Source organism: Mobula hypostoma (genome assembly GCF_963921235.1).
Source record: "Mobula hypostoma chromosome 8 unlocalized genomic scaffold, sMobHyp1.1 SUPER_8_unloc_1, whole genome shotgun sequence".
NCBI lineage: Eukaryota > Metazoa > Chordata > Chondrichthyes > Myliobatiformes > Myliobatidae > Mobula > Mobula hypostoma.
The window spans coordinates 40,503-66,859 of NW_026948120.1; the positions used below are offsets into that span (position 1 = coordinate 40,503).

General features: G+C 48.0%; 1 protein-coding gene across 1 annotated transcript; it reads left to right on the forward strand.

The window, feature by feature from the left end:
* The first annotated feature begins 1,660 nt into the window (after window positions 1-1,660).
* On the forward strand, window positions 1,661-5,328 carry LOC134341157 (histone-lysine N-methyltransferase 2B-like). The gene is made up of 3 exons (XM_063038949.1): window positions 1,661-1,896; window positions 2,152-2,281; window positions 3,896-5,328. The coding sequence occupies exons 1-3, from the start codon at window positions 1,661-1,663 to the stop codon at window positions 4,169-4,171; spliced, it is 642 nt and encodes a 213-aa protein (XP_062895019.1). The 3' UTR covers window positions 4,172-5,328.
* Window positions 5,329-26,357: the final 21,029 nt, after the last annotated feature.

A 26,357-nucleotide genomic window follows, 5' to 3' on the forward strand; every position in this document is an offset into this window, starting at 1 on the left:
GTTTCAGGGCTGGAGAATCGGGGCAGGATATTCAGGTCAGGAGTTATAGGGCATGAGTTTCGGTTCAGGAGATTCAGGGCAGGAGTTCACGGCCTAAGATTGAGGGCATCAGTTTCAGGGCAGTCGCTTAAGGGTATGAGTTTCAGGGCAGGAGTTTAACGGCAGTAGTTTCAGGGCAGGATATATAGGGCAGCAGTTTCATGCATGAATTTCAGGGCTGGAGGTGATCACAGACGGGGAGTGGTGTGGGGGCTGGATGTGATCGGAGACGAGGAGGGGTGTGGGGACTGGATGTGATCGGAGACGAAGAGGGGTGTGGGGACTGGTTGTGGTCGGAGACGGAGAGGGGTATGGGGACTGGATGTGATCACAGACAGAGAGGGGTGTGGGGACTGGATGTGATCGGAGACGGGGAGGTGTGTGGGGACTGGATGTGATGAGAGACGGAGAGGGGTGTGGGGACTGGATGTGATCGGAGACGGGGAGGGGTGTGAGGACTGGAGGTGATCGGAGACGAAGAGGGGTGTGGGGACTGGATGTGATCACAGACGGAGAGGGGTGTGGGGACTGGAGGTGATCAGAGACGGAGAGGGGTGTGGGGACTGGAGGTGATCGGAGACGGGGAGGGGTGTGGGGACTGGATGTGATCGGAGACGGAGAGGGGTGTGGGGACTGGATCTGATGAGAGACGGGGAGGGGTGTGGGGACTGGATGTGATCACAGACGGGGAGGGGTGTGAGGACTGGTCATGAGTTTCAGGGCAGGAGTTCACGGCCAGAGACTGAGGGCAGGAGTTTCAGGGCAGGAGATTCAGCGCAGTCGCTTAAGGGCAGGAGTTCCACGGCAGGAGTTTCAAGGCATGAGTTTCAGGGCAGGGGAATTCAGGGTAGGAGATTCAGTGCATGAGTTTCAGGGCTGGAGAATCGGGGCAGGAAATTCAGAACAGGAGTTTCAGGGCTGTAGTTTCAGGGAATGAGTTTCAGGGTGCAGTTTCATGCATGAGTTTCAAGGCACGAGATTGAGAGCTGGAGAATCAGGGCAGGAGATTCAGGGCAGCAATTGCAGGGCAGCAGCTTCAGTGCATGAGTTTCAGGGCTGGTGAATCGGGGCAGGATATTCAGGTCAGGAGTTATAGGGCATGAGTTTCGGTTCAGGAGATCCAGGGCAGGAGTTCACGGCCTGAGACTGGGGGCATCAGTTTCAGGGCAGTCGCTTAAGGGTATGAGTTTCAGGGCAGGAGTTTAAGGGCAGTAGTTTCAGGGCAAGATATATAGGGCAGGAGTTTCAGTGAATGAGTTTCAGGGCAGCGGTTTCATGCATGAGTTTCAGGGCTGGAGGTGATCACAGACGGGGAGTGGTGTGGGGGCTGGATGTGATCGGAGACGAGGAGGGGTGTGGGGACTGGATGTGATCGGAGACGAAGAGGGGTGTGGGGACTGGATGTGATCGGAGACGGAGAGGGGTGTGGGGACTGGATGTGATCACAGACAGAGAGGGGTGTGGGGACTGGATGTGATCGGAGACGGGGAGGGGTGTGGGAACTGGATGTGATCACAGAGACGGGGAGGGGTGTGGAGGACACAGTGGTGCACAGAGATAGGGTGTCGGGGCCTGAGTGAGTCACAGACGGTGGAAGGTTGTCAAGGCTGAAGTGTAGAGAATGCTTGGAGAGAGCCACTGGCTGTGGGAGAGACTGGGGTCCCCACCGTTTACAGTGAGAGATGCTTATTCCCCTGTTGGTTTGGGGCTGGCTGTGTGGCACTGCAGACTGCGGGTAAGAGGGGAGTGTCTAAGTCTCCTTGTCATCCACAGGCGCGCGACTAGCATGGACCTCCCGATGGCCATGAGGTTCCGGCACTTAAAAAAGACTTCCAAAGAAGCAGTGGGTGTGTACAGGTCAGTGCTGGACCTTCTCCGTGCCACACCTTCCCACCCATCCAGTTGCCCTCCACTGTCCCGACAAACATGGCAGGCGGGTGTGAGGGACATGCGCCTTGTAAGCTGTGCTCCCCGCCACCCAACTCCCTCTCGATGCCGCACCACCCACCCCCCCGTCTCACTTTCGCCACAGCCCCCGTCACCCACCCTCCGCCACACCAACCAACTCTCTCCCAGCCTCCCACCCTCTGAACAACACCCTTCTGTTTACAGGTCTGCAATTCATGGTCGTGGTCTCTTCTGTAAGAGAAACATTGATGCAGGCGAGATGGTGATAGAATATTCCGGAATTGTTATTCGATCGGTGTTAACGGACAAGCGGGAGAAATACTACGACAGTAAGGTAACTGAACCTGAGGGTTTGTAGTGGGGAGCGTGTCTGGTTTTAGCCTGCTGGGTACTTCATCTGCTCCTAGACAGAGAAATCACTAATTTGGAGGTCATCAGACATCTCATAGCACTGGGTATCCTGCGCATTTCCTGTCTCTGTATCCCTGGGTCAGAACACATCAGAATCACGGTGCACAGTTCCAGTCTCCGTATCCCTGGGTCAGACCCACACTGGGAGCACCGTACACAGTTCCAGTCTTCATGTCCCTGGGTCAGACCCACGCTGGGAGCACCGTGCACAGTTCCAGTCTCCGTGTCCCTGGGTCAGACCCACACCGGGAGCACCGTGCACAGTTCCAGTCTCCGTATCCCTGTGTCAGACCCACACCGGGAGCACCGTGCACAGTTCCAGTCTCTGTATCCCTGGGTCAGACCCACACTGGGAGCACAGTGCACAGTTCCAGTCTCCGTATCCCTGGGTCAGACCCACACCGGGAGCCCCGTGCACAGTTCCAGTCTCCGTATCCCTGGGTCAGACCCACATCAGGAGCACCGTGCACAGTTCCAGTCTCCATATACCTGGGTCTGACCCACACCGGGAGCACCGTGCACAGTTCCAGTCTCCGTATCCCTGGGTCAGACCCACACCGGGAGCCCCGTGCACAGTTCCAGTCTCCGTATCCCTGGGTCAGACCCACATCAGGAGCACCGTGCACAGTTCCAGTCTCCGTATCCCTGTGTCAGACCCACACCGGGAGCACCGTGCACAGTTCCAGTCTCCGTATCCCTGTGTCAGACCCACACCAAGAGCACTGTGCACAGTTCCAGTCTCCGTATCCCTGGGTCAGACCCACACCGGGAGCACTGTGCACAGTTCCAGTCTCCGTATCCCTGGGTCAGACCCACACCGGGAGCACCATGCCCAGTTCCAGTCTCCGTATCCCTGTGTCAGACCCACACCAAGAGCACTGTGCACAGTTCCAGTCTCCGTATCCCTGTGTCAGACCCACACCAAGAGCACTGTGCACAGTTCCAGTCTCCATATCCCTGGGTTACACCCACTCCGGGAGCACTGTGCACAGTTCCAGTCTCCATATCCCTGGGTCAGACCACACCGGGAGCACCGTGCACAGTTCCAGTCTCTATCATTAGAGATGTTTAAGAAGTTATTTAACAGACAGCCTAGTTCCTGTTTACTTTTATTCCTGTACCGTACCATGCTCTGTTTTCATGCCATATACCCCCACCCTCTTTAATTTCTCCTCCCTCTTCTCCCCACTCCCCGCTTCTCTCACCTTTCTCCTGTTTCTCCACCTGTCACTCAAATCTTTCCTCCCTTCACCCCTCCCGTTCCTTCTCTTTTCTGTTCCCTCCCTACCTGTTACTCCTATCTTGTTCCTTCCCTCTGTCTCGCTTGCTTCATCCCTCCCCAATATTTTCTCTCTCTCTCTCCCTCTCCCCTATCATTCTATTCCTCCCCACCTCTCATTCTTTCCTACTTCGTTCTTGCTCGCCTTCTCCCCCTTCGTGTTTCTCCACTTTCTCGTTTGTTCCCTCGCACTCTCCCACCCTCCCTCCATCGCTCCTTCTGTGCCCCACCCACTCTGCCTGTGTCCCTCTCCCTCAGGGGATTGGCTGTTACATGTTCCGCATCGACGACTTCGAGGTAGTGGACGCCACCATGCACGGAAACGCCGCCCGCTTCATCAACCACTCGTGCGAGCCCAACTGCTATTCGCGTGTGATCAACGTGGAGGGCCAGAAACACATCGTCATCTTCGCTATGCGCAGGATCTACCAGGGCGAGGAGCTCACCTACGACTACAAGTTCCCCATCGAGGACGCCAGTAACAAGCTGCCCTGCAACTGCGGGGCCCGCAAATGTCGCCGCTTCCTCAACTGAGGGAGTGGGGCCAGGGTGGGGATCTGCCATGGGACCAGGGGCAAGGGGGGGGTGCACCCCTCCCCTCCATACACCCTCACAGAGGCAGAGGGAGCGCCGGTTCTAAGTTCCCCATGACGCCAGATCAGCCCCCTCCCTTTCCTCAGGGTTTTCTGCTCCCCTCTCCCTTCTCGTTCTCCATCCCTTTCACTCCCTACTGCCCTCTCATTAACTCCTGTCCCTCATGTTTACTTCCACCCTCTCCCTCGTCCTCCTTCCTCTTTCTCGTTCATTCTTCCCTCCCTCTCTCCCCTCCTTCCTCTTTCTCGTTCATTCTTCCCTCCCTCTCTCCCCTCCTCTTCCCTCTCTTTCCCTCCCCATCACTTCATCCTTCTCTATCTTGCCATCTCCTCACCCTCCTCCTCCCATGCCCCCTCATTCCCTGTTCCCTCCCTTACCCCTTTCTTTCCTCTAAGTTGAAGGGACAGGGGACATAACCTCCACTTTGTAACCAATGCTGGGCATATCCTCCTCTGCACCCTCCCCCCTCCACACACTAAGGGGCTCCCCACCATTCCCTTTGCTCAGCAAACTGTTGATAACCCCTCCTGGGGTCTCTGTAATCTGGATAGCTGCGCTCCAGTGCCCCACCATCCCGCAGAGTTGGGGAGAGAGCACATCGGCCCTTCCCACACGCTTCCAAACCTCAGCCTGTCCCTCATACTCCCAAACATCGCCCCCTCCCCACTTTGGCAGCAGTCATGGGCGTTCACACAAGGGGGCCCGGGGCGTCAGACCAAACCCTGTGTGTGACCGGACCCAGGTTCGATGGGAGACCTCATCTGCCCCAGTGTCCCAACCGTTTAATTCCCTCTAGTTTAAGAATCGGGGTGGGGGGGGGGAGAAAATAACCTGCTCTAACTTTGTGTAAAAAAAAATCCTCTAAGTTGTACATACCTGTACAGATATTTCTAAAACTCCCTTCTTTTCTATGCACTTTTTTATTTAAGAAATTGTTTCCTTAATAAAGATGTTAAGTTGTTCACAGTTACAAAGGAGTCGCGCTGTAGTGATTCTAGTACCGTTGCCGGGAGCCAGGCATCAGCAGCACATACCCCTCACCAGCTCTGTTCCTCGACAATTGAATCAAATCCCCTCGCACACATCAGTAGCTACAAAATCCAGTGATCCATGGCTGGGTGGCAGACAGCAAGCTGGGTGCAGGGCTTGCAGGTGTTTACAGAACTGGGAGGGGTTTGGGGGCCAGATGGGTGGGGGTCACAGAGATGGGGAAGGGGGTAGGGGGTGGAGGTGGTCACAGAGATTGGGAGGGGGTGTAGGGGCATGAGTGGGTCACAGGCGGAGAGGAGTTGTAGGGTCTGGTATGGGTCACAGAGACTGGAATGGGTGTTGGGGTAGGTGGGGTCAGAGAGATGGGGAGGGGTGTAGGGGCTTGTGTGGGTCACAGAGATGGGAATGGGTGTAGGGGCCGAAAGGGGTCAGAGAAATGGGGAGGGGTGTAGGGGCCAGAGGTATTCACAGAGATGGGGAGGAGTGTAGGGCCCTGTGTGAGGAGGAGGGCTTGGGAAGGCTGCTTCCCGTTCCCAGCCCATGGTGAGGCTGGACCAAGGAATACAAGTGGATGCCACATCCCACTTCTGGACCACGTGCAGTCTTGTGCTAATGTGCCGGATCTCAACCGCGTTTCTTGTGTGGCCTATATCATAAAATTGCACTAATTTTGTTTTGCCACTGTCCTGTTCTCCTCTCCCCCCCACCATTTTCCATTGCATACCCCCCCTTGCTCTGTTGCACCCCTTCCTCCTCCCCCCACGCTCTCACGTCCCTCCGCCCTCTGACGTCCCCACAGCCCCTCTCTAGTTGCCCTCCGCCCTCCCCTCGTGTCGCTCTCTCTTGTTCCCTCCCTCCTGCACCCCCCCCCCAACTCGCTCCCTCTCTCTGTTGGGTAAGTTAGAGGGGAATCTATAAATTTTTTCAGAGAAGGGCAATCCTATTAAAGATCAGTCTGTGTGTGTGGTCACAGGAAAGAGTTTTTAAAACTACTCTTCTCATCTGTATTTACATTGGAGAAGCACATGGAATTCCAGCAAGAGTAGTTACATCAATGTTTATAAGAGACATGGGTTTAAGTGTTGTGAGGGTAGATAAATCCTCAGGGCTTGACCATTTATCCGAGGACACGATGGAAGCAATGTGAGAGATTGCTGGTACTCTGGCAGAGATATTTCTGTCTTTAGCAACTGGTGAGGTACCGAATGTCTCGAGAGTGGATTTAGGGCTCCACGGTAACATAGGGGTAGGTGCGACGCTGGGAGTGTCAGCATTCAGTTCTGGGACTGTCTGTAAGCAAGTTTGCGCAGTTCTTCCCGTGTGCTCGTGGATTTCCTCTGAGTTCTCCGGTTTCCTCCCACTGTCAAAAGATGGACCAGTCAATAGGTTAATTGGTCATTGTAAATAGTCCTGTGGTTGGACTAGGGTTAAATATGTGGATTGCTGGGTGGTGCAGCTCGAAGCGCCAGTAGGACCTGTTCCACACACTCTCTAAAATAAATAATGTGCTTTCATTTAAGAATGATTGCCAGTCATCAGTAGTGGGAAAGTTACTGGAGGGGATGATTCTGAGAGACAGGGTCTGCCAGCATTTGGAAAGGACAGTCTGATTCGGAGCAATGGGAAATCGGGTCTCAGGAAATCCTGAGTATATTTGAAGAGGTGATCAAGAAGATTGATCGGATTATTACGAAGAAAACACCTCTACCTCCTGAGGAGCTTGCGGAGATGAGGCATGACATCTAAAACTTTGTCAAAGTTTTATAAATTTGTAGTGGAGAGTATATTGACTGGCTGCATCACAGCCTGGTATGGAAACACCATTGTCCTTGAGCAGAAAATCCTACCAAAAATAGTGGATACGGCTCAGTCCGTCATGTGTAAAGCCCTCTCCACCACTGAGCACTTCTATATGGAGCGCTGCAGGAAAGCAGCATCCATCATCAGGGACCCCCACCCAGGTCACGCTCTCTCACTGCTGCCATCATGAAGAAGATACAGAAGCCTCAGGATTCTCATCAGACAGTTCAGAAACAGTTACTACCCCTCAACTTGACCCAAAAGAGATAGCCCCATCATTGAAATGCTCCCACAACCAATGGACTCACTTTGAAGGACTCTTCATCTCATGTTCTCAATACTTATTTATACATTAATATTAGTTCTTTCTGTTCGTGTTTGTGGCGTGTTGCCTTTTGCACTCTGGTGGAATGCCCAAGTTGGGCAGTCTTTCATTGATTCTGTTATGGTTATTACTCTATAGATTTGTTGTGCATGCCCACAAGGAAATAAATCTCTTAGTTGTATTGGTGACATATACACTGGCATGCAAAAGTTTGGGCACCCCGGTCAAAATTTCTGTTACTGTGAATAGTTAAGTGAGTAGAAGATGAACTGATCTCCAAAAGTCATAAAATTAAAGATGAAACATGAAGCAAGAACTTTGATAATAAAAATTACTTTGAACTTGAGGGTGGTAGATGTTGTTTGTGTGGTCATCAGCAGTGTTTGACAAGGTCTTGCATGGGAGCCTGGTTTTGAGAAGGCTCCAGAGTGAGATGGCAAATTGCATGCACAATTGGCTTGGTGGGAATGGAGGAACAGCACACACAAATTGCTGACAGCATACTGTATGTGGAGGGGAATGAACAGCCGTCGCTACAGGCCAAGACCCTTTGTCGGGACAGAGAGTGAAGGATTTGTTTTCGACCGGAGGCAGTGACCAGTGGTGTGCTGCAGGGATTGGTGCTGGGTTCACGGCTGTATTAACGATTTGGCATGGTTAGTAAATTTGAAGGTGAACCAGAATTGATGTGTGGTGAAGAAGGTTGTCTAAGGTTATAACAGCTGCAAAAAGTGGACAGAGCAACAGCAGATAGATTATCTCCCCACAGCCCTGCGTCAGTCCCAAAACTAATCCCACTGCCCCACTCTCTCCCCACAGCCCTATATCAATACCAAACTAATCTGACTGTCCCGCTCTATCCCCACAGCCCTGCTCTCTCCCCACAGACCAAACCGATCCCACAGCCCCATCCTAATCTCAGTCTCTCTTGTCTCCACTGTTTGTCCTGAGAAATCGGGGTATAGTGTGGACAGGAACCTTCAGATCATTCTGCACCCACTCCGATCTGACTCGCTTCCTATTCTCTCCCCACCCCCTCGAGCTACCCTCTGCTGTAACTTCATGGAACACTGTTACTGGGTGGTCTATTTATTTAATCGATTGAATTATTGAATTCTACATCCAAACTGGGGAACAAATGGCCCTACTGATTCAGGAAGGAAAGAAACTTGTGCCTCACCCATCTCTATGTCATGTGTTGTGTTGGATGGGATTAAGAAGTTTAGACTGTCTCCAGTGCCCATATAGCAACCTTTCCCCTTCACTCCCTGTGCACAATGGCCACCATTGTTCAGTCCTGGTGTTTATTTGTCTCCAGTTGTAGTCAGAGAGAGAGAGAGAGACATCTTGGAAACAGGCCATTCAGCCCACAGTGCAACACTAACCCGCAAGAACTTACCCATGCTAGTAGATATTATCAGCGCTTAGCAGTACCGTACAAGAATAGGCCATTCGCCCCACTGAGTTGATACTGACCCTCCAACAACAACTACATTGAGGTCAGGGTCGACCATGAATGCAGCGTCCTAGGTGCCTATATGATACCCAGGGCAGGGCAGTACAATATGGAGAGCAAGCTGCTCCCCGTACAGTAGGCTCCCATTCTCCATGTAGCAGCTGAATCCAGAGGTTTGGCACCAGCGGCATTGCAGGAGTTGTCAGTCAGTGATGAACTCAACACAAGACTTGCCTTAGGGAACTAGCTGTGGATTTTTTTTCCTCCCAAAGCCTTCCCCGTGAGTGGATTTTGCTGCAAGACAGCGGAGATTTGAGATCAGAGCTTTTCTTCTCGATGAGCTGGCAAGCCCCATCTGCCAAAACAACAGGTTTTAAGGTGCCAGTAAACCCACCTCTCCCCCCACCCCCTCCTGTCAGTAGGAACGGTTCTGCCGGGTTTAGTAGCTAAACCACACATGGTCAGGAAGGAGTTGGACTTGGTTGTCAGAGTCTATTTGAGACGCTTGCCTTTAATGGGTAGTGGAGCTTTTCCCCATTACCACCCCTGGCTATAACAGCCTTAAGGAACCACCATTTACACTGATCCCCATTCATCCTTCTCCCCCCCCACCCGGGAAAGATTCACAGCGGCCGATCAACCCACTCACGTCACACACCATTGTGGGGTGTGTGGGTAAATCCAGGAGAAACCCTGGGGCTCTGCAGGGAGAAAACACAAACTTCATAGACGTGTGCAGATGTGCAAATACACAGGCATAGATCAGGATCGAAACAGGATCACCAGAATTGCAGGACCTTGCATTAGCAGGCCAGTTATGTTGCAGCTTTATAAAACTCTGGTTCGGCTGGATCTGGAGTCTTGCATATAGTTCTGGTCGCCTCGTCTCAGGAAGAATATAATTATATAACAATTACAGCATGGAAACAGGCCATCTCAGCCCTTCTAGTCCGTGCCGAACTCTTACTCTCACCTAGTCCCACAGACCTGCACTCAGCACATAACCCTCCATTCCTTTCCTGTCCATATATCTATCCAATTTAACTTTATAATGACAATATCGAACCTGCCTCAACCACTTCTGCTGGAAGCTCGTTCCACACAGCTACCACTCTCTGAGTAAAGAAGTTCCCCCTCATGTTACCCCTAAATTTTTGCCCTTTAACTCTCAACTCATGTCCTCTTGTTTGAATCTCCCCCACTCTCAATGGAAAAAGCCTATCCACGTCAACTCTATCAATCCCCCTCATAATTTTAAACACCTCTATCAAGTCCCCCCTCAAACTTCTATGCTCCAAAGAATAAAGACCTAATGTAAAGAATGTGGAGGCTTTGGAAAGGGTGCAGAAGTTGTTCACCAGGATGGTGCCTGGATTAGAGGGAATGAGTTTAACGAGAGGTTGGACAAACTTCGGTTGTTTTCTCCAGAGTGGTGGGAGCTGAGGAGAGATATGTTTGAGGTTTATAAAATTCTGAGAAGCAAAGCTACAGATGGTATCTCTTCCCAGTGTCAAAATATCAAATACCAGAAGACATTTAATGTTGGGGGGGTGGGGGCAGCACAGAGTGCTGGGTGCCTGGAATATACTTGCAGAGGTGGTGGTGGAGGCAAATTTGGTGGAGGTGTGTAAGAGATTCTTAGATAGGTACATGATTGTGAGCAGAGGGACATGGACCATGGCTGAAGGGTTTAATTTAGTTTAGTTTGGGCATTTGATTACTAGTTTAACTAGTTTGGTACAACTTTGTGGGCTGAAGGGCGTGTTCCTGTGTTGTACTCTTCTATGTTCCATTCAAAGTCAAATTTATTATCAGATGCACAAGTGCCCTGCAAACTTACAACATCACAGCCACAGAACATCAGAGTAAACGCCGTTCAAAACAAAAGCATAAATGAAACATAAATTATACACTTTTTTTTACAAGAAAGAACATAATTAAAGCAAAAAACAAAGTCCATTGTAGTGCAAAGTGATCATGGTGTTGCTAAACTGAGGCACTGATTAGGGTTGTGCTGGTTGGTTCCAGATCAAATGGTTGAAGGGAAGCAGCTGTTTCTGAACTTACTGATGTGGGACTTCAGGCTTCTGTACCTCCTACCCAATGGTTGCTGTGAGAAGATGGCATGGCCCAGATGGTGGGAATCTTTGACATTGCCTTCTTGATGCAGCGCCTCCTGTGGATACTACTGATGGTGGGGAGAAATGTGCCCCATAATGTGTGAGGCTGAGTCCATTGCTCTCTGCGGCTACTTACAATCCTGTACATTCGAATTGGTTGTTCCTGCTGTAACCTTGATTCCACCTAAACCTGCTGACCATTCACTGCCTCGCTTAGTGAGAAGAGATCTCCCACTGTCTTAGAAATAATCAAGGACTCTGCTCCTTCCACTGCTTAGAGGGAGAAAGATCAAGATCTTGGTAAATCTCTTCCATCTCCTGTCCGAGCTCTTCATGGTGCTTGGTGCTCAACAACGGCACCAGGGGGCACCAAAATGCCCTCGGGTCATTCACCCAAAGCCCCATCATATCAGGCCAATAAAGGAGCCACAGTAAATAGAACTGATATTGTCAGACAGCACAAACTCATCCAAGCTGACTAAGATTCCAGTCTGAGTTGGTCTCATTTGCCCATGTTTAGCACACACCTCTCTAAACTTTTCTAATCCATTTACCTCTCTAAGCAACTTTTAGGTATTGGCCTAGTTCTCTTCCAGTGTCTTATGGTCTAAGCTTGTTGCATTTGCCTGCATTTGGCCCCTATCCCACTAAACCTTCCCTATCCATGTACCTGTCCAAGGGTCTTTAATTCCAGCACTTTGTTCCATATACCCACCACTCTCTAGGTGGAGAATTTTCCCCTGTTTTCTATTAATTCTCTCCCTTCTACCCTCTTAAACCTTGATTCCTTAACCTTGTGGGGGAAAAAAGACTGTACACCTTCATCCTATCAGTGCCCCTTGTGGTCTTGTACACACCTCTGGAAGATTGCGCCCCAGTCTCCCATGTTCCAAGGTTCTGTCTCTCTCCATAACTTGAGAGTCCCGGCAGCATCCTCGTAAACCTCCTATACTCTTCCCCAGCTTAATGGCATCTTTCCTAAACAGGGTGACTAAAATGGTACACAGTTCCTAATGTGACCTCACCAATGTCTTGTACAGCTGTAATGTGCCCTCCAAATATCCGGACCTGCCTCTCAGTTTTTTTACACTACCTTACTTTCCATTTTTCTATTTTCTATTTATGATTTATAATTTAAATTTTTAATATTTACTATTGATTTGTAATCTAGGGAGCGGGAAGCGCAGAATCAAATATCACTGTGATGATTGTATGTTCTAGTATCAATTGTTTGGCGACAATAAAGTATAAAGTATAATATTCTAACTCCTGTACTCATAAAGGCCAACGTGTTAAACACCATCCTTGCCACCCTGTCTACCTGTGTTCCCACTTACAGGGAACCATGTGCCTGTCGTCTTAGTTCTCTCTGTTCTACAACACTCCCCAGGGCCCTAATGTTTGTTGTGGAAGTCCTCCCCTCATTTCTCTTCCCAAAGTGCAACACCCCACACTCATCCAAAATGCCGTTTTATGGCTCATTTTCCCAGCTGATCAAGATCCCTCCATAAATCCTGACACCCATGTGGGCACAGAGCTGGGAGGGAGGTTAGACTGGCCCAATCCCTCTCATTTATTGAAAGGGAGATTGACGTCGCAAGGTGGCACATTGTATATATCAGAAACAGACCTCTCAATGCACTGAGCCTCACCACACGTACCTCTGCTGTGCAAGTGCCCGGCCAGATACCCGGTCAGTGTGGTGAGAGTCTCTGCCTCCCCCACTCCTTCAGGCATTGTGTTTGCTCCCCCAGTCCACTGGGTGAAACATTTCCCCTCAGCACTCAGAGAATGAGCTAAGTTTCCTACTCTCAACCCTTTCTCTCCCTCATAACCCTTTCTCTCAACCCTTTCTCTCCCTGTCCGCCTCTACCAGGAACCCCCCCACACATCTGCTCCAGGGAGAACGGACCCAGCCCTCCTCTCTGCTCACCATTGGAATACTCAGTATTCTGGGGGATCTTCTCCAATGCAGCCACCCCCTTCGTAAACTGTGGTGACCAGGCTCTCCATCTTCAGCTGTGGACTGACTCCTGTTTCATACACTCAGTGGCCACTTTATTGGGTACACTTGTACTTCTACTTGTTAATGCAAATATCTAATCAGCCAATCATGTGGCAGCAACTCAATGCATAAAAGCATGTAGACACGGTCAAGAGGTTCAGTTGTTGTTCAGACCGAACATCAGAATGAAGGAAGAAATTTGATCTAAGTGACTTTGACCATTGAATGGTTGTCGGTGCCAGACGGGGTGGTTTGAGTATCTCAGAAACCGCTGATCTCATGGGATTTTAATGCCCGACAGTCTCCAGAGTTTGTAGAGAATATCCAGTGAGTGTCAGTTCTGTAGGTAGAAACACCTTATTACTGAGGGATGTCAGAGAAGTATGGTAAGCCTAGTTCAAGCTGATAGGAAGGCAACATTAACTCAGATAACCGCACTTTACGACAGTGGTGTGCAGAGGACCATTAAGACATAGGAGCAGAATTAGGCCATTCAGCCCATCAAGTCTTCTCCGCCGTTCCACCCCACTCAACCCCATACACCTGCCATAACCTTTGATGCCCTGACCGATCTCTGAACACACAACATATTGAATCTTGAAGTGAGTGGGTTACAGCACCAGAAGACCACAAGCATACACTCTGGCCACATTTTTAGGTACCAGAAGTACCTAATAAATTGGTCACTGAGTGTAAATTTGTACCATAACCTCTCTGTTCATGTATTCTATGCCCCAGCCAATGACAAACTTCTACAGATGCACAGAGAGAGTATCCTAATTGGTTGCATCAAAGCCTGGTATGGAAGCACCAATGCCCCGGAAGAGAAAATTCTACAGAGAGGGCAGATACAGCCTAGTCCATCCCCATCCTCCCCTCCAATGAGCACATTCACACGGAGCGTTACTTCTTTAACACAGCATTCATCATCAACAACCCCCACCAACCAGGCCACGCTCCCTTCTTGCTTCTACCATCCGTCCCATGCCACCAGTTGTTAACCCTTTGACCATCAGGCTCCTGCTGCAGCGTGGTTAACTTCACCCACCTCAGCAATGAACTGATTCCACCTTCCAGGATTCTTTACGAGGCGTGCTCTCGGTACTTTTTATTGTAGTTCGTCTCTTGCACACTGTTGCTTCTCGGTCTTTGTCTTTTTATGTACAGTTTTTCATTAAGTTATTTTGTTTTCCTTTATTTTCTTGAAAATGCATTTCAAAATAGTTTATGGTACACATGTACTTTGATAATAAATTTGCTTTGAACTTCCAATGAAGGCAAGTATCTCGACTTCCTTATTCACCAACTTACCTACCTCAGTGATCTCTGCGGTGAAGAGACCAAGTACTGTATCAATCTTAGCAATGAAGTTATAAGACCATAAGATGTAGGAGCAGAATTAGGCCATTTGGCCCATCGAGCCTGCTCTGCCATTTCATCATGGCAAATCCGATACCAGCCCCAAATATATTTTAAAGTGTCGGGAGCACTACAGAGGAGGTTTGTTGGAACAATCCCCGGAACTGGAGGGTTATCCCAGAGGGAAAGTGGGACGGGTTGGGTTTGCATCCTAAGGGACTGAGCTATGGGGAGAGACTGGACGGGCTGGTGTTTCTCCCCTTGGAGTGTAGGAGACTGAGGGGTGAACTACAGAGGTGTATCAGGTCACTGGGGGCAGAGGTAGAGTGGGTGGCCATGGTCTTTTGTCCCAGGCTATGGTAGTTCTGTGGGGCAGGACAGCACTGTGAGGGTCATGTTTTTTGATTTTTCTAGTGCTTTCAATACCATACAGCCCTTATTGTTGGAAGAAAAGCTCCATTCAATGCAGGCTGGCACTTCCATTATATCCTGGATAATAGACTACCTGACTGGCAGACCACAGTTTGTGAGGCTTCAGAGCTGTGTGACACACATGGCTATAAGCAGCAATGGGGCCCCACAGGGGACTGTATTGTCTCCCTTTCTGTTTACTCTATATACCTCAGACTTTAGATGCCAGACTCAGTCATGTCATCTGCGGAAATTCTCTGAATTGTTGGGTGTGTAAAGGGAGGACGGGAGGATGAATACAGGGCTCTGGTGGAGGACTTTGTCAAATGGTGCAAGCTGAATCATCTGCAGCTCAACATCAGTAAGAGAAAGGAGATGGTGATGGACTTTAGGAGGACTAAGTCTGCATTGCTCCCTGTTACTATTGATGGTGACGACGTGGATGTGGATGTGGATGTGGCGGGGACCTACAAGTACCTGGGGGTGCTCCTGGATGACAGATTTGAGTGGAGCACCAACACAGAGGCTGTGTACAAGAAGGGCCAGAGTCGCCTCTACTTCCTGAGGAGACTGCGGACCTTTGGGGTGTGCAGGCCTCTCCTTCACATGTTCTACCAGTACAGACTTCTATGGGGTGGTGTGCTGGGGCAATGGCATCAACATGCGTGATTAAAAACTGATTAGAAAGGCTGGCTCTGATATACGAGTCAAACTGGACACACTAGAGGTTGTGGTCGAACAAAGGACCCTACGGGAAATCCTGGCAAATCTGGACAATGTTTCTCACTCTCTGCATGCCACCTTAGCTGAACAGAGAAGCACTTTTAGTAATAGACTAAGATAACTGTGGTTCTCCAAAAAACATTACATGAGGCCATTCTTATCCTCAGCCATTAGGCTCTATAATGAGTCAACCTATCGTCAAGGAAGTGATGACCCCCTCCTGTTAGACTGTTATTAACCTCTGTTTACCAGAGCTCTGTTTTGCTCTGTTTACCACACCCTGCTATCGTAGATTCCCTGTGAAACACTGCAAAATACTACCATCACTTCTTATCTGGACGGTGTGAATGTGCTCCCGTTACTATATAATACTGCAGTAATTCTTGCACCACTATCTTATCAGTGTGAATTTAGAAATCTTGCAATCTTTGACTTGTAAATCTTGTACATCTTATTTTTAAGGTAACTTTTTAAAAATTCTTTCTTACTTCTAATTGTGTATCTGTGCACTCGTAATGCAACTGTGGCACTAATTTCCTTTGGGATCAATAAAGTATCTATCTAAAATTAGAGGGCATGAGTTTGGAGTGAGAGGGAAGAGATTTAAAGGGGCAAGCTTTTCACTCAGAGGGTAGTGCGTATATTTTTATTGACACACTTAGAAAGATCACGGCCTGGTACGGCAACTGCTCTGCCTATAACCACAAGAAACTGCAGAGAGTTGTGGACACAGCTCAGCACATCACAGAAACCAGCCTCCCCTCCATGGACTCTGTCTACAACTCTCACTGTCTCAGTAGAACAGCCAGCGTAATCAAAGACCCCACCCATCCTGGACATTCACTCTTCTCCCCTCTTCCATCAGGCAGGAGGTACAAAAGCCTGAAAGCACGTACCACCAGACTCAAGGACAACTTCTACCTTGCTGTTATAAGTTGTCTGGTATGATGAAATGGATCTTGACCTCACAATCTACCTTGTTATGATCTTGCACTTTATTGTCCACCAGCGTTGCACTTTCCCTGTGGCTGTTACACTTGATTCTGCATTGTTATTGTTTTAACCTGTTCTACCTCAATGCACTACGGAATGATCTGATCTGAATGAACAGTATACAAGGCAAACTTTTCACCGTATCTTGGTAGCTGTGACAATAATAAACCAAATGCCAATAGGGAACGAGCTGCCAGAGGAAGTGGGTACAATTACAACATTTGGGGAGGCAGTTCAGGCAAACTGGGTTCAATTCCCTCAACTACCTGTAAGGAGTTTGTACATTCTACCCATAACCTCATGGGTTTCCTCCAGGTGCTCCGGTGTCCTCCCACTGTCCAGAAATGTACCGGTTGGTAAGTAAATTGTCATTGTAAATTGTCCCGTGATTAGGCGAGTGTTAAATTGGGAGTTGCTGGGTGGCGCAGCTCGAAGGGCTGGAATGGCCCATTCCGTTCCATCTCAATAAATAAAATCAGTACATTTAATAGTACAGGGATAGGAGTGGTTTCGAGGGATGCGGGCAAAGGGACTAGCTCAAATGGACAACTTGGTCCGCATGGATCCTGCGCTGAGGGCCGATTTCACACAGTTCGTGAGTTATGCCCTTCACCCCCACTCGGACCCAGGCCGCCGACAGCAGCTGGCCAGAGTCCTCTGTCCTGGGCCGAAAGTTGTTTGGCCCTGCGGCTTCGCTTTCACCACACGACTTCATAAATCTTCCAGGCGAAGAACCTTCCTCTCTCAGGGGTGAGGTATTTGGAGATTCCATTCGTTTTTCTGAGGCTCTGGGTTTTTTATGGAATGGGGTTGCTGGACTCGTGCCCCAACCCTCCTCCTTTCACAGCTGGGCTTGGGACCGTTCACGGTAAGTTATGACTCTCATATCGGCCAACGACACCACTTTGCACTACTCACAACACATTGGAGGAACTCAGAAGGTCAGGCAACATCTGTGGAGAGGAATAAACATTCATAACATGCTGGAGGAACTCAGCAGGTCGGGCAGCATCCGTGGAAACGATCAGTCGACGTTTCGGGCCGGAACTCTTCGTCAGGACTGTAGGGGGAAGGGGAAGGGGCAGAGGCCCTATAAAGAAGGTGGGGGGAGGGTGGGAAGGAGAAGGCTGGTCGGTTCCAGGTGAAAAACCAGTAAGGGGACAGATAAAGGGGTGGGGGAGGGGAGGCAGGGAGGTGATAGGCAGGAAAGGTGAAGAAGGAATAGGGGAAAACACAATGGGTAGTAGAAGGATGCGGAACTATGAGGGACATGATAGGCCACTGGGGGAGGGGGCAGAGTGAAATAGGGATAGGGGAAGGGAGGGGAAGGGAATTACTGGAAGTTGGAGAATTCTATGTTCATACCAAGGGGCTGGAGACTACCTAGACGGTATATGAGGTGTTGTTCCTCCAACCTGAGTTTAGCCTCATCATGGCAGTAGAGGAGGCCATGTATGGACATATCCGAATGGGAATGGGAAGCAGAGTTGAAGTGGGTGGCTACTGGGAGATCCTGTCTGTTTTGGCGGATGGAGCAGAGGTGCTCGACGAATTGGTCCCCTAATCTGCGTCGGGTTTCACCGATGTAGAGGAGGCCGCACCGGGAGCACCGGATGCAATAGATGACCCCAACAGACTCACAAGTGAAGTGTTGCCTCACCTGGAAGGACTGTTTGGGGCCCTGAATGGTGGCAACAGAGGAGGTGTAGTGACAGGTGTAGCATTTGCGCTTACAGGGATAAGTGCCAGGTGGGAGATCCGTGGGGAGGGACGTGTGGACCAGGGAGTCGCGGAGGGACCGATCCCTGTGGAAAGCGGAGAGGGATGGAGAGGGAAAGATGTGCTTAGTGGTGGTGTCCTGTTGAAGGTGGCGGAAGTTGTGGAGGAGAATGTGCTGGATCCGGAGGCTGGTGGGGTGGTAGGTGAGGACAAGGGGAACTCTGTCCCTGTTGTGGTGGTGGGAGGATGGGGTGCGGGCCGAAGTGCGGGAAATGGAGGAGATGCGGGTGAGGGCATCATTGGTGATGGCAGAAGGGAAACCACGATCCTTAAAGAAAGAGGACATTTGGGATATCCTGGAACAGAAAGCCTCATCCTGGGAGCAGATGCGGTGGAGACAGAGGAACTGGGAATAGGGAAGGGCATTTTTGCATGTGGTGGGGTGGGAAGAGGTATAGACTGCCCCTTCCCTCTTCAGTCCTGATGAAGGGTTCCGGCCCGAAACGTTGACTGATCGTTTCCACGGATGCTGCTCGACCTGCTGAGTTCCTCCAGCGTGTTGTGAGTGTTGCTTTGACCCCAGCATCTGCAGAGTATTTTGTGTTTACTTTGCACTACAATGGACTTTTGTCCCACTTCTGTTCTTTCTTATAAAGACTGTGTATAATTTGTGTTTAATTTTTATATTTTCCTTGTGAATGTCGTGTCTCTGATGCTCTGCAATGCTGTTGTGGGTCAGTTTTTCATTGCACCTGTGCACGCATGCACTTGTGTGTCTGACAATGAACTTGACTTCGACTCCTGCGGAGTCAGTTGAAACCAACTCGGGCTGTGATGAAGCCATTAACATAACCGCCTGGGTTTGCATGTGGTGATGTGCCTGTTAACATGAACTTTGCACTGGAGTTCACAGCTAAGTGCACAAGGTGTAATTCCGAGGTAAAATCCCACCTGAGTGTCAGTGCCCTGTGGTCAGCTGGACAGCCTGACACAGAGAGAAGGGTCTACGTCTCCCTTAGCCCAGGGACCAGATACGCTCTCTGCTGCCGAGTTCAGGGTCTCACTGCAGGTACAAAGGTTTAAACACAACGTGAGCTGTGTGGAATTTAAAATGTGCACCTTGAATGAAAGTGGGAATTTTAAAAATTAACCAGGTTAGTTACCCTGAGAACAAAGCCATAGGCTCATTACACAGACTCACCTGGTTTTGCAAATATGATTCTGTAAGCCTTCATTTAATCCTACTGACAACAGGCTCCCAGACATGAGGGTGGCAGGGGGAGAGCTGTGGGAGGGGGTGTGAGGAGAGAGTTGTGGGAGGGGGTGTGAGGAGGGAGCACTGTGGGATGGGGACATGAGGAGAGAGTGCTGTGGGAGGGGCAGTGAGGAGAGAACGCTGCAGGAGGGGGTGAAGAGGGAGAGCTGTGCGAGGGGGTGTGAGGAGGGATCACTGTGGTTGGAGCAGTGAGGAGGAAGAGCTATGGGAAGGTCAGTGTGGAGAGAGAGAGCTGTGGGAAGGGATGTGAGGAGGGAACGCTGTTGGGAGGGTGGGAGCGGCAGTGTGGAGGGAGAGCTGTGGAAGGGATGGTGAGGGGGAGATCGCTGTGGGAGTGGTGGTGAGGATAGAGAACTGAGGGAGGGGACATGAGGAGGGAACGCTGTGGGATGAGTGGTGAGGAGGGAGAGCTGTGGGAGGGGAGGTGAGGAGGGAGAACTGAGGGAGGGGCAGTGTGGAAGGAGTGCTGTGGGAGTGGTGATGAGGATGGAGGGGGAAGCATTGCACTGTGGGAGGAGAGATGCCCCTCCCAAATGCCCCGACAATACATTCATTGCCCTCAGTCTCAGAGTATCTGAAACCAGGGATTGTATGCACAGTCTGTGGCTGCACTAGCACGTGATGGTATACTGCTCTGTACTTGTTCTTGCAGAAACATGGCTCCAGGACAACATCCCATGCACCATTAATCTACAGGCCATGACACTCAGGGACTTGAGAAAGTATTTCTCAGTGACCCTATGTGCTCTGTTTGTGTATTTTCCACCTTGGTTCTGGAGAAATGCTGTTTCATTTAGCTGTATACTGGTCCATGGTTAAATAACATATAAACGAACTTGAGAATTAGAGGCAGCCCATTTCCCACAGAGAGGAGAAGGGGTGGGGGGGGTCACTTGGTCTTCAGGGATAAAGGGTCTGGTTTCAAAGTGGGTCCTGCCAGCTAGGATCTTAGAGAGGGGGTTGTGTCCGGTCTTGAGATGCCTGACCTCTTCTTGTTCATGTCTGTTCCTTGAAATCAGCAACAGAGCAACTTCAATAAGCACCTCCTCGGACCCAGTGAGTAAAAGAGTTGTTGTGAGAGGTTGCTCCGATGAGGGCTTTGACTATTGAGTTCATTTTGGCTCACCCTGATATACGAAAAACATTAGGCTGGGAAGAATGCAGGGGATATTCACAAGGATGTCATCAGGACTCGAGTTATGGAAAGAGGTTGAGCAGGCTAAGGCTGTTTTCAGATTTCAGAGCAGATTTATTATCAAAGTACGGATGCAGTATGTCACCATGTACTACCCCGAGACTCATTTTACAGTCACCATATACTACCCCGAGACTCATTTTACATATGTCACCATGTACTACCCCGAGACTCATTTTACAGTCACCATATACTACCCCGAGACTCATTTTACAATATGTCACCATGTACTACCCCGAGACTCATTTTACAGTATCTCACCATATACTACCCCGAGACTCATTTTACAATGTCACCATATACTACCCCGAGACTCATTTTACAATATGTCACCATATACTACCCCGAGACTCATTTTACAATATGTCACCATATACTACCCCGAGACTCATTTTACAATATGTCACCATATACTAACCCGAGACTCATTTTACAATATGTCACCATATACTACCCCGATACTCATTTTACAATATGTTACCATATTCTACCCCGAGACTCATTTTATAATATGTCACCATATACTACCCCGAGACTCATTTTACAGTATGTCACCATATACTACCCCGAGACTCATTTTACAATATGTCACCATATACTACCCCGAGACTCATTTTACAATATGTTACCATATACTACCCCAAGACTCATTTTACAATATGTCACCATGTACTACCCCGAGACTCATTTTACAATATGTCACCGTATACTACCCCAAGACTCATTTTACAATATGTCACCATATACTAACCCGAGACTCATTTTACAATATGTCACCATATACTACCCCGACACTCATTTTACAATATGTCACCATACACTACCCCGAGACTCATTTTACAATATGTCACCATATACTACCCCGAGACTCATTTTACAGTATCTCACCATATACTATCCCAAGACTCATTTTATAATATGTCACCATATACTACCCCGAGACTCATTTTACAATATGTTACCATATACTACCCCGAGACTCATTTTACAATATGTCACCATATACTACCCCGAGACTCATTTTACAATATGTTACCATATACTACCCCGAGACTCATTTTACAATATGTCACCATATACTACCGCGAGACTCATTTTACAATATGTCATCGTATACTACCCCGAGACTCATTTTACAGTATCTCACCATATACTACCCCGAGACTCATTTTACAGTATCTCCCCATATACTACCCCGAGACTCATTTTACAATATCTCACCATATACTACCCCGAGACTCATTTTACAGTATCTCACCATGTACTACCCCGAGACTCATTTTACATATCTCACCATATACTACCCCGAGACTCATTTTACAATATGTCACCATATACTACCTCGAGACTCATTTTACAATATGTCATCGTATACTACCCTGAGACTCATTTTACAATATGTCACCATATTCTACCCCGAGACTCATTTTACGATATGTCACCTTATACTAACCCGAGACTCATTTTACAATATGTCACCATATTCTACCCCGAGACTCATTTTACAATATGTCACCATATACTACCCCGAGACTCATTTTATAATGTCTCACCATATACTACCCCGAGACTCATTTTACAGTATCTCACCATATACTACCCCGAGACTCATTTTACAGTATCTCACCATGTACTACCCCGAGACTCATTTTACAGTATCTCACCATATACTACCCCGAGACTCATTTTACAGTATCTCACCATATACTATCCCAAGACTCATTTTACAATATGTCACCATATACTACCTTGAGACTCATTTTACAATATGTCATCGTATACTACCCCGAGACTCATTTTACAATATGTCATCGTAAACTACCCCGAGACTCATTTTACAATATGTCACCATATTCTACCCCGAGACTCATTTTACAATATGTCACCATATACTACCCCGAGACTCATTTTACAATATGTCACCATATACTACCCCGAGACTCATTTTACAATATGTCACCATATACTACCCCGAGACTCATTTTACAATATGTCACCATATACTACCCCGAGACTCATTTTACAATATGTCACCATATACTACCGCGAGACTCATTTTACAATATGTCACCATATACTACCCCGAGACTCATTTTACAATATGTCACCATATACTACCGCGAGACTCATTTTACAATATGTCATCGTATACTACCTCGAGACTCATTTTACAATATGTCAGCATATACTACCCCGAGACTCATTTTACAATATGTCATCGTATACTACCCCGAGACTCATTTTACAATATGTCACCATATTCTACCCCGAGACTCATTTTACAATATGTCACCTTATACTACCCCGAGACTCATTTTACAATATGTCACCATATACTACCCCGAGACTCATTTTACAATATGTCACCATATACTACCCCGAGACTCATTTTACAGTATCTCACCATATACTACCCCGAGACTCATTTTACAGTATCTCACCATGTACTACCCCGAGACTCATTTTACAGTATCTCACCATATACTACCCCGAGACTCATTTTACAGTATCTCACCATATACTATCCCAAGACTCATTTTACAATATGTCACCATATACTACCTCGAGACTCATTTTACAATATGTCATCATATACTACCCCGAGACTCATTTTACAATATGTCATCGTATACTACCCTGAGACTCATTTTACAATACGTCACCATATTCTACCCCGAGACTCATTTTACAATACGTCACCATATACTACCCCAAGACTCATTTTACAATACGTCACCATATACTACCCCGAGACTCATTTTACAATACGTCACCATATACTACCCCGAGACTCATTTTACAATATGTCACCATATACTACCCCGAGACTCATTTTACAATATGTCATCGTATACTACCTCGAGACTCATTTTACAATATGTCAGCATATACTACCCCGAGACTCATTTTACAATATGTCATCGTATACTACCCCGAGACTCATTTTACAATATGTCACCATATTCTACCCCGAGACTCATTTTACAATATGTCACCTTATACTACCCCGAGACTCATTTTACAATATGTCACCATACACTACCCCGAGACTCATTTTACAATATGTCACCATATACTACCCCGAGACTCATTTTACAGTATCTCACCATATACTATCCCAAGACTCATTTTACAATATGTCACCATATACTACCTCGAGACTCATTTTACAATATGTCATCATATACTACCCCGAGACTCATTTTACAATATGTCATCGTATACTACCCCGAGACTCATTTTACAATACGTCACCATATTCTACCCCGAGACTCATTTTACAATACGTCACCATATACTACCCCCAGACTCATTTTACAATACGTCACCATATACTACCCCGAGACTCATTTTACAATACGTCACCGTATACTACCGCGAGACTCATTTTACAATATGTCATCGTATACTACCTCGAGACTCATTTTACAATATGTCAGCATATACTACCCCGAGACTCATTTTACAATATGTCATCGTATACTACCCCGAGACTCATTTTACAATACGTCACCATATTCTACCCCGAGACTCATTTTACAATACGTCACCATATACTACCCCGAGACTCATTTTACAATACGTCACCATATACTACCCCGAGACTCATTTTACAATATGTCACCTTATACTACCCCGAGACTCATTTTACAATATGTCACCATATACTACCCCGAGACTCATTTTACAATATGTCACCATATACTACCCCGAGACTCATTTTACAATATGTCACCATATACTACCCCGAGACTCATTTTACAATATGTCACCGTATACTACCGCGAGACTCATTTTACAATATGTCATCGTATACTACCCCGAGACTCATTTTACAATATGTCACCATATTCTACCCCGAGACTTATTTTACAATACGTCACCATATACTACCCCGAGACTCATTTTACAGTATCTCACCATATACTACCCCGAGACTCATTTTACAATGTCACCATATACTACCCCGAGACTCATTTTACAATATGTCACCATATACTACTCCGAGACTCATTTTACAGTATCTCACCATATAGTACCCCGAGACTCATTTTACAATATGTCACCATATACTACCCCGAGACTCATTTTACAATATGTCACCATATACTACCCCGAGACTCATTTTATAGTATGTCACCATATACTACCCCGAGACTCATTTTACAATATGTCACCATATACTACCCCGAGACTCATTTTACAATATGTCACCATATACTACCCCGAGACTCATTTTACAGTATGTCACCATATACTACCCCGAGACTCATTTTTCTTGCAGTCATTCACAGCAGGTGCATCAGAATCAATGAAAAACTACGGATAGTAAAGTCAGACAAACAATGTGCAAAAGAAGACAAACTGCAAATCCAAAGAAAAAACACAAACAATAATAAAAATAAACAAATAATATTGAGAACATGGGCCCAGCAGAGATATTTAAAATGTCCTTAGCAACAGGCAAGGTACCGGAGGAGTGGAGGATAGCTAATGTTGTTCTCCTGTCCTCTACTACCTGGATCACCACGTTGACGTCGGGTGGAGGCTTGCATGCTTCAAAGACTCCATCAGGTGATGTGACCTCAGGCCCACCCATGTTGGAACAGCTGTGGATGAGATGCCGGACAAAGATCGATCCAACCCTCACTCCCGAACGGACAGATGCGCGTCCAGCCCTCCTGGGTCACACTTCAATTAGAAGTGTGAATGCCATACGAAACAGCAATAACCTGTTTAAAGAAAGGCTCAAAGACTAAGTCTGACTTCAGTAATGAGTAGGTTCCCAAACCAAAAGCCGTGGATGAACCAGGAGGTACGTCGTCTGCTGAAGGCTAGATCTGTAGCACTCAAGTCTGGCGACCCAGGCCTGTTCCAGAAAACCAGGTATGATTTGCAGAGGGCTATTTCAAGGGTGAAGAGACAATTTCGAATGAGGTTGGAGGCAGCATTAGATGTACAACAACTCTGGCAGTGTTTGCAAGACACTACCTCCTGCGAAACCCACTAGCATGAATGTCAGCGCTGCCTCACTACCAGATGAACTCAACGCCTTCTATGCCCACTGTGAAAGGGAAAACACAACCACAGCTGTGATGATCCCTGCTGCACCTGATGACCCTGTGATCTCTGTCTCAGAGGCTGATGTTAGGCTGTCTTTAAAGCGAGTGAACCCTCGCAAGGTGCAAGGTCCAGATGGAGTACCTGGTAAGACCCTGAAAACCTGTGCCAACCACCTAGCGGGAGTATTCAAGGACAATTTCAACCTCTCACTGCTACGGGCGGAAGTTCCCACTTGCTTCAAAAAGGCAACAATTATACCAGTGCTTAAGAAGAATAATGTGAGCTGCCTTAATGACTATCACCCAGTAGCACTCACATCTACAGTGATGAAATACTTTTGAGAGGTTGGTCATGACTAGACTGAACTCCTGCCTCAGCAAGGACCTGGACCCATTGCAATTTGCTTATTGCCACAATAGGTCAATGGCAGATGCTATCTCAATGGCTCTTCACATAGCTTTAGACCACCTGGACAACACAAACACCTATGTCAGCATGCTGTTCATCAACTATAGCTCAGCATTTAATGTCATCATTGCCACAATCCTGATTGCCCTCTGCTGTGTTCAGAACAATCTGGAGCTAAATACGCTCAATACTGTGGAGATGACAGTGGACTTCAGGAGGAGCCCCCCAATACTCCCCCCATTCACTATACTCAACAGTATTGCGTCTGCTGGGGAGACCTTC